Source organism: Narcine bancroftii, unplaced genomic scaffold (genome assembly GCF_036971445.1).
Source record: "Narcine bancroftii isolate sNarBan1 unplaced genomic scaffold, sNarBan1.hap1 Scaffold_40, whole genome shotgun sequence".
Classification (NCBI taxonomy): domain Eukaryota; kingdom Metazoa; phylum Chordata; class Chondrichthyes; order Torpediniformes; family Narcinidae; genus Narcine; species Narcine bancroftii.
Window position 1 is genome coordinate 5,959 of NW_027212057.1, and position 15,361 is coordinate 21,319.

At 52.7% G+C, this 15,361-nt stretch overlaps 1 protein-coding gene across 1 annotated transcript; it reads left to right on the forward strand.

Moving 5' to 3' along the window:
• Positions 1-499: 499 nt before the first annotated feature.
• On the forward strand, positions 500-14,941 carry LOC138750959 (Krueppel-like factor 15). Its single transcript, XM_069913060.1, has 3 exons — positions 500-986; positions 8,155-9,187; positions 11,108-14,941. The coding sequence occupies exons 1-3, from the start codon at positions 782-784 to the stop codon at positions 11,274-11,276; spliced, it is 1,407 nt and encodes a 468-aa protein (XP_069769161.1). The 5' UTR covers positions 500-781; the 3' UTR covers positions 11,277-14,941.
• Positions 14,942-15,361: the final 420 nt, after the last annotated feature.

The following is a 15,361-nucleotide window of genomic DNA, read 5'->3' on the forward strand; positions in this document are numbered from 1 at the left end:
CACACACAGATAGACACACAGACACAGGCACACACAGATAGACACACAGACACAGGCACACGCAGATAGACACACACACAGACACAGGCACACACAGATAGACACACAGACACAGGCACACACAGATGGACACACAGACACAGGCACACACAGATAGACACACACAGAGGCACACATAGACACAGGTACACACAGATAGACACACATACAGGCACACACAGATAGACACACACAGATAGACACACACACACATAGGCACACATAGATAGACACACAGACACAGGCACACACAAATAGACACACACACAGGCACACACAGATAGACACACACACAGATAGACACACAGACACAGGCACACACAGATAGACACACAGACACAGGCACACAGATAGACACACAGACACAGGCACACAGATAGACACACAGACACAGGCACATACAGACACAGGCACACACAGATAGACACACACACAGACACACATACCCTCTCACACAGATACACAATAACACACATCACAGGCACACACAGATAGACACGCACACAAATACCCTATTACATACTTACAGGGACTCATCGTACACATTCAGACGAATGTAAACAGACATATGCGCGCACACACACATAGAGACACACACGCGTCCCGCACGCGCACTAGCTATGTATGTGTACACACGTTGTAAGCCCACACTGTACACAGACACATACCATAAATACACACAACGTAAGCCCCCACGGTAGACAGGGCCACCCACGAGTTGAAGGTGCAGCGCATTCTGGGCATGGGGCTGTTGGATGTGGAGCGCAGCGCTGGCCCGTGTTATTCGCATGGATCGCAGCCAACGCCAAGTCAATATTTAATCCAAGTTGCGCGCAGCGCAGGGAGCGCGGCCGGCGGCGTTGACACAGCCGGGCAGGTCGTTGTCACTGGGCGGCCGGGGCTCTGCACCGCTCACTGGGACTCCGGGCGCACTCCTGCCCTCTCAGGTGGGTGTTCCTCACTCCAGCAAACTTTCCGGGGCCGGGGCAGGAGCAGGAGAGACCCTGTGTCCGGCCCAGGAGACGTGGTGTCTGGGTTTGCCCCCCAACCTGGGTGTCTGCCGAGCTGATGTGGGCTCCTGCTGTCCTCTCATGCTGGGGAGTGGGTAGTGGGGGAAGGGGAGTTGGGTGGGGGAGAGAGGTGGTGAGGAGGGGAGAGGGCAACGAGCGGGGGACAGGAGGGAGGGATGGAAGAGGAGGAGAAGTGGGTTGGGAGAGGGGAGGGAGAGGAAGGGAGGAGTTGAGGGTGAGAGAGAGTTGTGAGGGAAGAGGGAGAGGTGGTATGATGAGAGAGAGGGAGGGGAGAGGAGAGGGTAACTTGCATGCATTGGGTGGCTGAGTGGGTATTTATCAGCACCTCTGCAGAATAGCTAACCATATTCAAATGTCTTCCAGCTGGGGTTTTTTGGAGGGGGGGGGGGGTGTACTATTTTATAATCAACGACTAAATGTAAAGAGGTGAACCCCAATGTTCCTTAACGTTGGAGGTAATCCTGGGGCTCTGGAGAGGGTGCAGAGGATATTTACCAGGATGTTGCCTGGATTGGAGAACATTAGGCAAAGTTAGGCTTTTCTCTTTGGAGCAAAGAAGGATGAGGGGTGACTTCATGGAGGTCTACAAGATTAGGAGAGGCAGCCAACATTTCTTTCCCAGGGCGAAAGTAGCAAACACCAGAGGACACCTGTACAAAGTGAGGGAGGAAAGATTCGGGGAGATGTCAAGGGTACATTTCTTTTGCACAGACTGTAGTGGGTGCCTGGAATGCGTTGCCAGGAATGGTGGAGGAGGCTGGTCCAATAGGGACATGTAAAAGACTCAGACAAGGCACATGAATGAAAGAGGATTATGGGAGTGAGGGAGGGAGTATGTTTATATAGGTCAGCACAACATTGTGGGCTGAAGTGCCTGTACTCTCCTGGAATGCTCGATGTTCTATGCAGGAGGATCCTGCCAGCTGGTTGAATGTTTGGTTGACATTATGTTAACTGATTATTGTTTCATGTTCACTGGTCCATGGCAATGGCTGAGGCCAAGATGAGATCCAGAGCTGGGGTTGGTTCCAGGAAGAAGGCTGAAAATTAAAAGGTAACTGAGGGTCTTGCAAAACTCTCAGCATCTATGGAGAGAGAGAAGGCACTGTAACCCTTTAAATCAAAGCCTCTTCATCGAGACATTGACCCGGTTTCTCACTTCACATGGTGGCTGAGTGTGTCAGGTGTTTTCTTGTATGAACCATTTCCCTGTTTTTCTGGACCTGTTCATCCCTGTGGCCCTTGAGAAAGCAGTGGGGGTTAACTCGGGGCTAATGGTGCAGCCTAACTTCTCATCAGGAGTCTGGGGCCAGACAGCGTTAGCAGCATTAGTGCCTCCTAAATCCATTCAGGATATCGATTAAGGGAAAGTCCAATGGCCAGGAGTGAAAGTGTGGGCCTCACTCCGAAAGGGAAGGTCCCAGGAGATTGGGAAGCTGGATAACCAAGGAGAGACTGTTAGAGAGGGTTGGCAGGCAACTGATGTAAGGCAGATGTAAGGATGGTGGTCAGTAAGGTGAACATTCACTAGTATTACTGCTCCAAAAGCCCTTGGAATCAAAGTTTATAGGACTGAAAAAGTCCATTTGGCCCATTGTATTGATACTAACCTTGTTCATATCAGTATTAATCCCATTTACACACATTGGGACTGTCTCCTTGTTTACCATCGCAGGCTCTGGGCTGCCCCCACTGTTTCACCCTTGAGGGAACCTTTTGAGTAAAAGAATACCTCTCGATCAACAAAACAAATAAGCAGAGGTTCCAGAGTGGTTGGTGCTTCCCAAATATCCATTTCCTTGTCATTCCTTGCTCAGCCATTTTCGTCATTGTAGTTCCCACACCAGCACTTGGCAAGACCTATCTTAACAACTCCCGTCTCCTGCTCATTTTCCACAACCCTGCAATATTGCTCCCCCTTGAAGATTTCTCCAATTCCCTTTCAGGCATTCCCAGTGAATTTGCTCGGCACTCCCCAGATCACTACCCCTTATTGCTTTCCTCTCCCTTACTAACTCCATCTCTCCATGCCCTCTGCATTCCTGGTTCTGGAAGTGAGGTCTCCCATTTATTCCAACCCTGCCCTTCATGATTGGGTATGTGGCACCCTATCATTGGGGACCTTAGACTAATCAGACGGCTTCAACACTGACAGCTCAGATTTTGGGTTGGAGCTGGAAGGAATTGTTGAATTGCTGGTGGTCTGGACCCAAGAGAAACCTCTCCCTCAACAATTCAGACTCTGCTAGACAAACTCAGCAGGTGGAGTAGCACCAGTGGGAGAGACAGAACATGACATTTCAGGTCAGAACCCTTCAGAACCCAACTGATCCCTGGGATGGATGAAGAGAGCCTGACGAAATCAGGGTTATACTCAGTGGAATTCAGAAGAAAACTCATTGAGACGTATAAAATTCTGACAAGTCCTGATAGGATAGATGCAGGAAGAATGTTCCAGATGTTGGCAAAGTCCAGATCATGGTCAAAGGATCAAGAGAAGCCATTTAGGATTGAGATGAGGAGAGATTTCTTCACTCAGAGAACTGTGAACTTGTGAGATTCAAGACCACAGTATGTTGTTGAGGCCGGTTCATTGGATGGATTCAGAAGGGAATTTGATTTGGCCAAAGGGGTCACGGGATGTGGAGAGGAAGCAGGAATTTGGCACTGAGGTCACATGATCAGCCAGGATCATAGTGAATGGTTAGGAAGGCTTCAAGGGCTGAATGGCCTTGTGTGGTGTTCTGACCTGAAATGGTTCTGGGCTTGGGGATTTAGGAGTTTGAGGATGGGGGAGGGGTTGAGGGGAGTGGGTGGGGGGGGGGTGGGTATTCAGGGGATGAGCGGTGTGTTAGGGTTCAGGGATAGGAGGTTCAGCAGGTAAAGGGTGAGGGGTTTGGTGGGTGAGGTGATGAGGGGTTTGGTGGTGAGGGTTCAGGGGTGAAAGGGAGCAGATCAGGGCTAGGAGGTTCCAAGGAGTAGTTTGAGGGTGTTGGGGGTGTGGTTGTTGAGATTCAGGGGTTTAGGGGGTTTGAGGCAGGGTTGGCACCAGAACATATGATGGGGGGGCATTAATGAGTTAGAGGGGGGCAGGATCCAACCTGTCAATGGGAGGGAGTGGAGGGGTGGGTGCTGGCAGGATCCGACCTGTTGACCGGTGGAGGAGGGTGCTGACAGGATCTGACCTGTCGATTGGTGGAGGGGTGGGTGCTGGCAGGATCCAACCTGTTGGAGGGGGTGCGGGTAGGATCTGACCTGTTGACCAGTGGAGGGGTGGGTACTGGCAGGATCTGACATGTCGACCGGTGGAGGGGTGGGTGCTGGCAGGATCTGACCTGTCGACCGGTGGTGGGGGTGCTGGCAGGATCCGACCTGTCGACCAGTGGAGGGGTGGATGCTGGCAGGATCCGACCTCTCAACCGGTGGGGGGGGGGGGGGGGTTGCTAGTAGCAGGAGGACCGTCAACCTAGACGCTACTGATGCGGGAGGGAGTGGGGTGGGTCCAACGGCCAGGGATGTCTGTGACAGTATGGTGGGGGAACCACACCTCGTTTGGGGGGGCAATGCCCGTGGATGCCCCCCCTTGGTGCAGACCCTGGCTTGAGGGTAGGGTGTGTAGGGGGTAAGGGGTGTGGTGGCGAGGGGGTAGGGATTAAGGGTTCGCAGATGTAACTGTAAAAGGGCTGGATGACATGAAGTTTGTCAAATGTGTTGAGGGAAGTTTTCTAAGTCAATATATAGAGATACCAATGAGAGAGAGTGGAATAGTGGATCTCCTATTAAGGAACAAGACAGGACAGGTGACAGAAGTATGTGTAGGGGAACATTTTGGGTCCAGTGATCATAATGCCATTAGTTTCAAGTTAATTATAGAGAAGGATAGGTCTGGGTTTCGGGTTGAGATTCTAAATGGGAGAAAGGCCAATTTTGAGGAAATGAGAAAGGATCTAGAATGTGTGGATTGGGGTAAGTTGCTTTCGGGTAAGAGTGTGCGAGGTAGGTGAAGGACCTTCAAAGATGAAATTTTGAGAGTACAGAGTTTGTATGTTCCTGTCAGGATTAAAGGCAAGGTTAGCAGGCATAGGGACCCTTGGTTTTCGAGGGATATTGGGGAGCTGGTTTAGAAGGTGTAGAACAGTATTTAGGACTGAGGTTTGGGGTGGGTGGGTGGTTTGGAGGTGGAGGGGATAAGGAGTGAGGGGTTTTGGGGCTGAGGGGATAAGGGGTGAGGGGTTTTGGCGGGGTTTGGAGGTGGAGGGGATAAGGGGTGAGTGGTTTTGGGGCTGAGGGGATAAGGGGTGAGGGGTTTTGGGGGGTTTGGAGGTGGAGGGGATAAGGGGTGAGGGGTTTTGGGGGTTTGGAGGTAGAGGGGATAAGGGGTGAGGGGTTTTGGGGGTTTGGAGGTGGAGGGGATAAGGGGTGAGGGGTTTTGGGGGTTTGGAGGTGGAGGGGATAAGGGGTTTTGGGGGGTTTGGAGGTGGAGGGGATAAGGGGTTGAGGGGATAAGAGGTGAGGGGTTTTGGAGGTTGAGGGGATAATGTGTGAGGGGTTTTGGGGGTTTGGAGGTGGAGGGGATAAGGGGTTTTGGGGGTTTGGAGGTGCTGTCAGGGTGTGCATCTTTGGGTGCCCCATGCGTTTATGGGCGAGCAGTGTCTTGCTCCATTTCTGTTGTGATTAAACCTCTTGTTTAGTGCGCATGAGCTTTCATGGCACAGATGGAGCTTAGTGCTCCAGACCAGCCTCCGTGTCTGTCACCCAGTGGGGTAGCTGTGGGGGGGGAAGGGTGGGGGGTGTGCAGGGGGGGCAACAGCTCAAAATTGACAAAAGTGGAGTCTTTTCCCAGTCTCCGCTCCAACGCTGCCCCCCGGCACCCCGATCCAATCTGATGCCGCCCCCTTGCACCCCGCTCCAGTCCGACGACGCCCCCTGCACCTCGCTCCAGTCCGACACTGCCCCCCTGTACCCCGCTCCAGTCCGACGACACCCCCCCGCACCCCGCTCCAGTCTGATGTCGCCAAAACATCAGTGTGGCCTGTCATTCAACCACTGACTTACCATCTGGTATGTGATATATAACCATAACCATATAACAATTACAGTACGGAAACAGGCCATCTCGGCCCTTCTAGACCGCACCGATTTATGTGAAACTCCACTAATTCCACCTACCTGCTCCCTGCCCATAACCCTCCTAACCGCTCACATCCATGTACTCATCCAACCTCCTCTTAAATGACAAAACTGACCCTGCTGCATCCACCTTCTTCTGGAAGGTCATTCCACTCAGCCACCCCTCTCTGAGTGAAGAAGCTTCCTCTCATGTTACTTCTAAAGTTTTGCCCCCTAACCCTTAACTCATGACCCCTTGCTCCAATTGGCCCTACCCTCAGGGGAAAGAGCCTATGTGGGGCCTTTTTCACGTGCTCGCTCCCCCTAACGTTAGTATCTGGTTCTGCCCCTGCTGTCACTACATGGGAGAAAGTGGTTTTAGGCTATTTGAACAAGTGTAGGATTAACAACACACATCAGCTCTGCTGTGACAGGCAATGTTTGCTGATCAGTTTGCTCGCTGTGCCATCATTCATCCTACGTCAGTGCTGACGAAGGGGCTCGGCAGCAACGTCAGCTCACCTGACACTTTCACAGGCATGTGCTGTGATTTATGGCTGGAAAATGTTCACTACTCTCAGTCAGCTGATGATGACTAGCTCAGATGCAGGTGGATTACATTGCGACTGGTCAAGCTATTTATGTTCGATAGTTAACCCGTGCCCTAGCAGTGTGTCATGAGACAGTGTAGAGGAAGCTGACCCTGGGAATGTGTTATGGGACCGTGTGGAGGGATCTTCACTCTGTGTCTGACATTGGCAGTGTGTGAAGGGATGGTGTGGAGGGAGCTTCACTCTGTATCTGACCGTGGGAGTGTGTGATGGACGGTGTGAAGGGAGCTTCACTCTGTGTCTGACCCTGGGAGTGTGTGATGGGACAGTGTGGAGGGAGAGTCACTTTGCAATTGACCCTCAGTGTGTGTGATGGGATGGTATGAAGGGAGAGTCACTCTGTGAATGAAAGTGTGGTGGAACAGTTTGGAGGGAGAGTCACTCTGTGATTGACCCTCGGAGTGTGTGACAGGACAGTGTGGAGGGAGAATTACTCTGTGACTGAACCTGGGAGTGTGTGATGGAACAGTGTGGAGGAAGCTTCACCCTGTGTCTCATTTTTCTTTGCCCTTCTCTGGGACTATTTAATACCAGATTTGCAGTGCTCCCTTTCTTTAGCAGATCCTGGTGGATTGTAAGCTCTGATGAACTGGCCCAGAAATTGGCTGAGGCTTGGGCATGGTGTGGGATGGGGCAGGTCTCAGTGTTGGAGTGGTCTCCTGCTGTCCTTTTCGTCTTCTGTCATTGTGACAGAGCTGCTGTGTGGGAGCTGGGAGAGCTGTGTAGGCAGTGCATGAACTGAGTGGGCGGTGGGAGAGCTGAGTGATGGTTGGAGGTCTGAGAGTGGTAGGAGGACTGAGTGGTGGGAGTGCTGTGTGTGCGGTGGGAGGACTGAGTGGGCAGTGGGAAGACTCAAAGGGCGGCGGGAAGACGGAAAGGGTGGCGGGAAGACTGAGAGGGCGGTGGGAGGACTGAGTGGGCGGCAGGAGTATGAGTGGGCGGCAGGAGTATGAGTGGGCGGCAGGAGTATGAGTGGGCGGCGGGAGTATGAGTGGGCGGCGGGAGGGCTGTGTGGGCGGCGGGAGGACTGAGTGGGAGTTGGGAGGACTGAGAGGGAGTTGGGAGGACTGAGTGGGTGGTGAGAGGACTGAGTGGGAGGTGGGAGGGCTGTGTGAATGGTGGGAGGACTGATTGGGCAGTGGGAGGTGGGAGGGCTGTGTGAATGGTGGGAGGACTGAGTGGGCAGTGGGAGGACTGAGTGGGCAGTGGGAGGACTGAGTGGGCAGTGGGAGGACTGAGTGGGGTGGAGGGAAGACTGAGTGGGGCATTGGGAGGACTGAGTGGGGCGTTGGGAGGACTGAGTGGGCATTGGAAGGACTGAATGGTATTGGGTTGCCAATGTAATGCTGTCTTGTATTGCACAGGAGCTGGTCCGGGCCAGTGTAGAGGATCCAGGAGAGCAAAGGGTGACAGGCGTCATCCCCACTGGCAGTCTGTGATGGTGGACCACCTGCTCCCAGCCGGGGAGATCTTCTTGCCTGTGAGCCCCCCTCTGAGTCGCCTGGGTGACCTGCTGATGGAGTGTGGGGATTATCGGATGCTGGCCTCCCCGCTCTCTGAGGATGATAGTGACTCCTCGAGCTCGCATTCCTGCTCCAGTCCTGTGACCGTACCCCTCATCTCTACATACACCAATGTGCTGAACATCCTTGACTACCTCCTGCCCCAGCCATCACTTGGACTTCACAGCACCAGGAAGGATGTCCAGCCACTCGTCAAGGAGGGTAGGCTGAGGTTTCCCAGCTCTAGGACCGAGATGGATTTGGGATTATTCCGGCCTACATTGGAGGAGATTCAGGAGTTCCTGGAGGAGAACATGGGTGTGGACACGAAAGATGAGCGCAGAAGTGGTGTGAAGGAACGACAGAGTGCCACTGATGGGCTTGGGAACCCTGTGGAGGAGCGGTCTTGCGTTGTGGACCCAAAGTGTGAGCAGGCGCAGAGCGCGGAGGAGGTGGTGACGCTGGGGGGCAGCACCCCTGTTGTTCTCCAGCTTCAGCCACTGGAGGTGGGGGCTGAAACCACCAGCCCCCAGGCCCAGGGGCAGGTGAAGGTCACGCAGCTCCTGGTCAACATCCAGGGTCAGAATTTCAGGCTGGTGCCTCACCTTGTGCCGTCGACGGGCCTGAGCTGTTCCCGGCCATTTGTCCGCATTGCGCCTGTGCCCATCGCTGCCAAGCCTGCATCTGCTGGTGCCGACGGTTCCCAGGGCCAGGCCGGGGTCCTGGTGGGGCAGAGGCTGCAGCGCGGCAGTCCCGCCGAGCTCCTGAAGATGCACAAGTGCTCATTCGCAGGATGCACCAAAATGTACACCAAGAGCAGTCACCTGAAGGCTCACCTGCGACGGCACACCGGAGAGAAACCCTTCGCCTGCACGTGGCCGGGATGTGGCTGGAGGTCAGTGCAATCAACAGCCGTGCTCTGCGCCAAGCTCCTAGCCAGGGAGTCAGACACAGAACTACCATGCTCAAGTACCCGGACAGTTTGTTGCATATTCATACACTGGAGAACACAGACCCGTCCTGCACAGGGATAGGCCCTTCGGCCCATGAATCTGTGCTGACATGATGTCCAAATCAGATTTAAATCTTGACAGAATCCCTCCATCTCTCCATCTCCTTCATATCCGTGTCTCTGTCTCGAAGCCTCTGAAACACCACTATTGTATCTGCCTCCACCACTAGCCTTTGTACCCACCATTCATCTCCCTAAAACCTCCCCACCTTCATCTTTAGTGCTCCGCCCTTTAGTGTGTGACGCTTTTACTCCGAGGGAAACATTCTGATTTCCCACTTCATCATGATTTTAGCCTCCCCTCAGCCTCTGATGCTCCAGAGAAAACAACCCAGGTTTGTCTGACCTCTCCCTAGAACCCATCCCCTTCAACCATGCAGCATCCTGGTGAATCTCTTCTGTCCCCTTTCCAGGGCCTCCAGGGAATGGGGCGACTAGAGTTGCACATGGTATTCCAAGAGCTGCCCAACCAAAGATACATCACTGCAGAATGACCTCCTCTGTGGTATCCCCAATGTCTCACCCATTGAAGGCGAGCATTCCCATACCTTCTTTACCACCCTATCAACTTGTGTGGCCACTTTCAATCAGCTGTGTTCCAAGACTCCAAGGTCTCTCTGAACATCAATAGTTTTAAGAGCCCCGCCATTTACAGTACGTTAACATGGTGGATGGGGAGAGTTGGCGATTGGAGGGAGTGAGAGTTGGTGGTTGGAGGGAGGGTCCGTGGGTTTTGGGAGAGAATTCAGTGGGTGGGGAGAGTCAGTGATTGGGAACTAACCCAATATTGAACCTCTTTCCTCTCCTTCCTATCTCCTCATTCCCTCTCCCTCCCCATCTCCCCTCCCTTCCCCCTCACTCCATCCCTCCTCTGCAGATGCTTTCCACCCTCAGCCTTGGTCTTTCTCCCCTCTGACTCCACATCACCCTTCCCTCCCCTTCCTCCCATCCCCTTCCTACAACCCCTCTCTTTTCTCTATATCCTCTCCCCTCCCTCACCTCCCCTCGCTCCTCTCTCCCACCCCTCTCCTTCCACCCCCTCCTCCTCCTTTCCCACCCCTCCCCTCTTTCCCCTTTCCCTCCCCTCTCCTGTCCCTCTTCCACCTCTCCCTCCCCTCACCCATCTCCTTTCCCTCCCTTTCCTCCCTCCCCTCCATCCCCTCCATCCCCTCTCCCCCTCCTTCCCCCTCTCTCTCTCCCCTTCCCTCTGTTCTTCTCCATCCCCTTCCTTGCCCTTCTCCTGTTCCTTTTCCACCCATCTCCCTTCCCTCCCTTATCTCCCTCCCCTCCCTCTCCTCTCCCCCTCTCTCTCCCCCTCTCCTCTCTGCTCTTCTCCATCCTTTTCCTCGCCCCTCTCCTGTCCCTCTCCCACTCCCCTCTCTCCTCACCCTCCGCTCCCACTACCCTCTCTCCCTCCCCTAACCTTCCAACTCCCTCCTCTCCCTCCCCTCTTCCTTCCTCCCTATCCTTCCACTCCAAAGCAATCCCTCTCCCACCCCTCTCCCATTTCCCATTTTTCTCCCTCCCCTTCCTCGCTCCCCTCCCTTCCATCTCCCTCCACATCTCTCCCCATTCTTCTCCCTCCCTCTCCCTCTCCTTCCTCGCCCCTCTCCCTCTCCCTCCCCTTCCTCACTCTCCCTCCCCTCTCCTCTCCCTTCCCTCTCCCTCCCCTTCCTCACCCCTCTTTCCCTCTCCCTCCCCATCCCTCCCCCCATTCTTCTCCTTTCCCCTCTCCCTCCCCTTCCTCGCTCCTCTCCTTCCCCTCTCCTGCCCCTCTCCCTCTAACCTCTGTATTTTGTTCAGGTTCTCCAGGTCAGATGAGCTGTCGAGACACCGTCGATCCCACTCTGGGGTGAAGCCCTATCAGTGTCTGGTCTGTGAGAAGAGGTTTGCCCGCAGCGACCATCTGTCCAAGCACATCAAGGTGCACCGGTTCCCCAGGACACCACGAACAGTCCGGCCAGTCACCTGACTGTGAAGCAAGCTGCAGCGAGCAGTTCTAGGAAACCCCAGGACTTCCCACGTTGGTGGAAAGCCGTGCTGGGAGTCCTAGCGTGGGTGAAGAACTGATCTTCTCCCAGTGCACACAGGATTAAACCTTTGATTACAATGGTGACATGCAGTGCAGATTCCAAACTTGCCCCAACCCACTCCAAAGCCGCTAAGTGTTTTTTGAACTTTTACCTATCTTCCAACAGCCCTGGCAGGGTGACCCACAAGGACATGTTCGTGAAGCTTTCTGCTACACAGAATGCCTGGCCACAAATCCAGATCTTATCTGAGGCCTTGCTTTCCTTCCAGAGAAAGTACCTATGTGTTTTTCTTAAACCAAAGCAATCCAAAATTTGTAGAGGCCAGGAGAATGGGACTGATCATCAAGCCCTTTCAGAAGGCTTCATAAGGTTGGAAACCGAATGTACAAGTTGAGAGGATCTGGTCACCATTTTACAGGAAGGACGGGGTTGTAGTGGAGAGAGTGCAGAGGAGACTGACCAGAATGTTACCTGAATTGTAGGACGCTAGTTTTGGGGAGAGATTGGAAAGGCTGGGATTGTTGTCTCTGGAGTTCTGGGGCCAGACAGGTTGGCCTAATGGAGGTTTATAAAATGACACAAGGCCTACATGGAGTAGATGGTCTGGAACATTTCCCTCTGGTAGGGGAAACATAAACAAGAGGGCGGAGATGTAAGGTGAGAGGGTCGATCTAAGTGGGGGGGGGGGGAAGTTTGTACCCAGGGAATGGCTGCTATTGGGAACTTACTGTCAGAGAGATGAGGAACTGGAATCAGATACAGTCACTCTAGAGAAAAGGGATTTAGACAGACAAATCGGTGTGTGAGAGGATATGGACCTAATGAGGGCAAATGGGATGAGCGTCGATGGTGGAAAGGTCACCATTACCAAGAGAGTGTTTCTCTGGAGGAACAGAGGGTTGGAAGAGTATGGGAGTGGGCAGATAATGCAGTCCTTCAAGGTGGGGGGGGGGGTCCAAATCTGTGCCGTGTACGAATGTGGAACTGTTCCTTATTGGCAAAGTGTTGGTTACCTGAAGTGCCAGATATTGTGAGGCTGTGAGGTGCAGTGACCTTGGGTGGCTGTTCCTGAAAGGTTAGGGTACATGGACAGCAAGTAATCAGGAACAAAAAGGGGGTGGGGTGGGGAGTGGTGGGGATTGAACACAAGCGCTCTCTTTTCCGTTTATTCCGCGAGACCGCCGATCAACTGTGTGCATTATCGGTCTTTTTGCTTCAAAAAGGGCTGGTGATGTGTCAGAATCCCCGGACGTTCACTCAATAATTCTCGGACGGTGCACTGTACATGAGCAGAGGTTGGACAGGGTGGCCATGTGGCCACTGGGGTTTCAAGAGGGAGAGGAAACGACAAAATCCTGAGTGGTCCTGACAGGGCAGATGTGAAGGGGATACCTCCTCTGTGAGAACAAGGTGCCGTAAGATAAGGAGTCACCCATTTAAGGCAGAGATGGCAAGACATTTGGAAGTCTTCATAGTCTTCATGATTTCCTCTTTGGGCAGTGGAGGCAGAGGGTTGGAATATTTTTGAAGCAAAGGAGTGTGAAAGATAGATAGTGAGCACAGATTTCAGGTGTAAATGGTGGAACAGTTTGGAAAGGGTGAGTGGCCTTCTCTTGCCCTTAATGCACCTACTCTCCAGGTGGCTGTGTTTGTCGAGAGCCCTGCCAGCGATACGCTGAGCTTGCACAGTGTGGGACTGGCCCACCGACACCTCCCGTTGAAAATGGGGGATTCCTGGCAGAGGAGACCCTGCACCCCTTTGAAGCAGTTTAAGTCAGAGGGTATCAAACTTCTACCACTGAACACCACAGGTGGGCTACCTCAGGCTGGAGTCACAGACGTGATGTTGGACGTGCAGGTCACGATGCTCTCAGTGAGCTCCCAAGAACAACATTGGCTAGGAGGAAGGGCTCAGGCCCGAAATGTCAGTAATCCATCTTTACCTTTTATGGACGCTGCAAAATCTCCTGAGTTTTAAAAAAAATTTTAAATTTTTTAAGAATGCAGACATACAGCTCGGTAACAGGCCAATTCGGCCCTACCAGTCCGTGCTGCCCAATTTACACCCCATTAACCTATACCCCTGGTACGTTTCAAATGGTGGGAGGAAACCGGAGCCCCTGGAGAAAACCCACATAGACATGGGGAGACCGTACAAACTTCTTACAGCATGGGATTCAAACTCAGATCCGGTCCTGATCGCTGGCACATAAAGGTGTGGCGCTAACCACTACGCCAGCTGTGCTACCCCTACACCAGCCATTCCTCAAGCATCACCGTGTTTTGGCCAGCTGAAAACACTGGTGAGACCACACTTGGAGAATTGTGTTCAGTCTGGTCATTTCAGTACAGGAAGGATGTGGAAGCTTTGGAGAGGGTGCAGAGGAGATTGACCAGGATGTTACCTGAACTGGAGATTGTGTCTTATGAGGCAAGGTTAGCACAGCTGGGACTTTTCTCTTTGGAGCAAAGAAGGATGAGAGGTGACTTAATAGAGATCTACTAGGGTGGCATGGTTGGTGTAGTGGTCAACACAACACCTTAACTGCAATCAAGACCAGAATCCCGTGCTGTCTGTAAGGTGTTTGTACGTTCTCTCCATGTCTACATGGATTTTCCCCGGAGGCTCCGTTTTCCTCCCACCGTTCAAAACAGGGGTGTATGTTAATTAAGGGAAAATTGGGCGGCACGGACTTGTGGGCCGAAAAGGCCTGTTACCGTGCTGTATGTCTAAATGCAAAAAAAAGAATATGAGGAATGTAGAGAGGGCAGACAGCCAGTGGCATTTTCCCGGGATGAGAGTAGTATACACCAGAGGACGTCTGTACAAAGTGAGGGGAGGAAGGTTTAGGGGAGAAGTCAGGGAAATGTTTCTTACACAGGAAGTAGTGAGGGACTGGAACGCATTGCCAGGGGTGGTGGTGGAGGCTGGAACATTAGGGACTTTTAAAACACTCTTAGGCAGGCACTTGGATGTGGGAAAAATAGAGGGTTCTGGGTGTGAGGGAGGAAAGGTTTTAGTTTGTTGAACAGGTTTATGTAGGTCAGCACAACATCGTGGGCTGAAGGGCCTGTACTGTATTAGAATGTTCTATGATGTTGACAGGAGCCCTGCTTTCCACAGGTAGGTGTCCACCTACCTTGCTTTGACCCCTCAGAGCTGTGATGCGCGTCTCAGGCTGGAGTGGGGCAGAGGTCTGGATGAGACACAGGTACAGATAGCAGAGTCCTCCTCCTCTTCCGTCTCTCCACCCTCACCCTCTTCCGATTCCCACCCCATCCTGATGGCTCGTCCCCTGGGTGAGACCCTCTCTGACCTTCACAGGATGTGTTCATTTCATGCGCCTTGGGACAGGTTTGTATTCTGCAGTAAGTGGAACAGAGTTTTTAAATTAGTAACTTATAAGGAGACGGTGTATATTACATGTTAATTCTGACACTAGGTAAGAGGTCAGTTTGCATCCTGTGAACGTGTGTAAATAATCTGTATACAGTTAATGTAGTTAATTCCTCAGATCCTGTAAACTACACTACAAATGTACATATAAAACATACAAAAATTAAATATATCTGTACTTTTAAAAATAAAGTAAACTGATCTGCAGAGTGAGGTTATTTTTCTGTAGGATTAGGTTTAGTGTCAGTCTCTGAATTCCCAGGGCTGCAATCCGTAACAACCGCATCCAATTCCTCAGTGTCGATGTACAGCACGATTCTGGCCTCCTCTGCAAGTCTAAACTTGGTCCTTTTGCTGGTGGGCCATTCAGGCCATCACACTGTGCTAGCTGTCTGAAGTTGTCGTCCAACCTGTCGCATGCCTTGTCTTCCCCACAGACCGGTGGGGATGCGGTCAGGAACGGATGGCACGGGCAACCCCATGCCTGTGATTCCTCTTCACTTCCCTTCTCCTCCTGTTGGCTGAGCCCCATCACTCCGACACCCACCCGGTTTACCCGTTCCATGCTCCGGGTTTGGAATGCAAAGCCTGAAGTGTTCCTGATTCCCTGCGGCAGCCCAAGTTCAA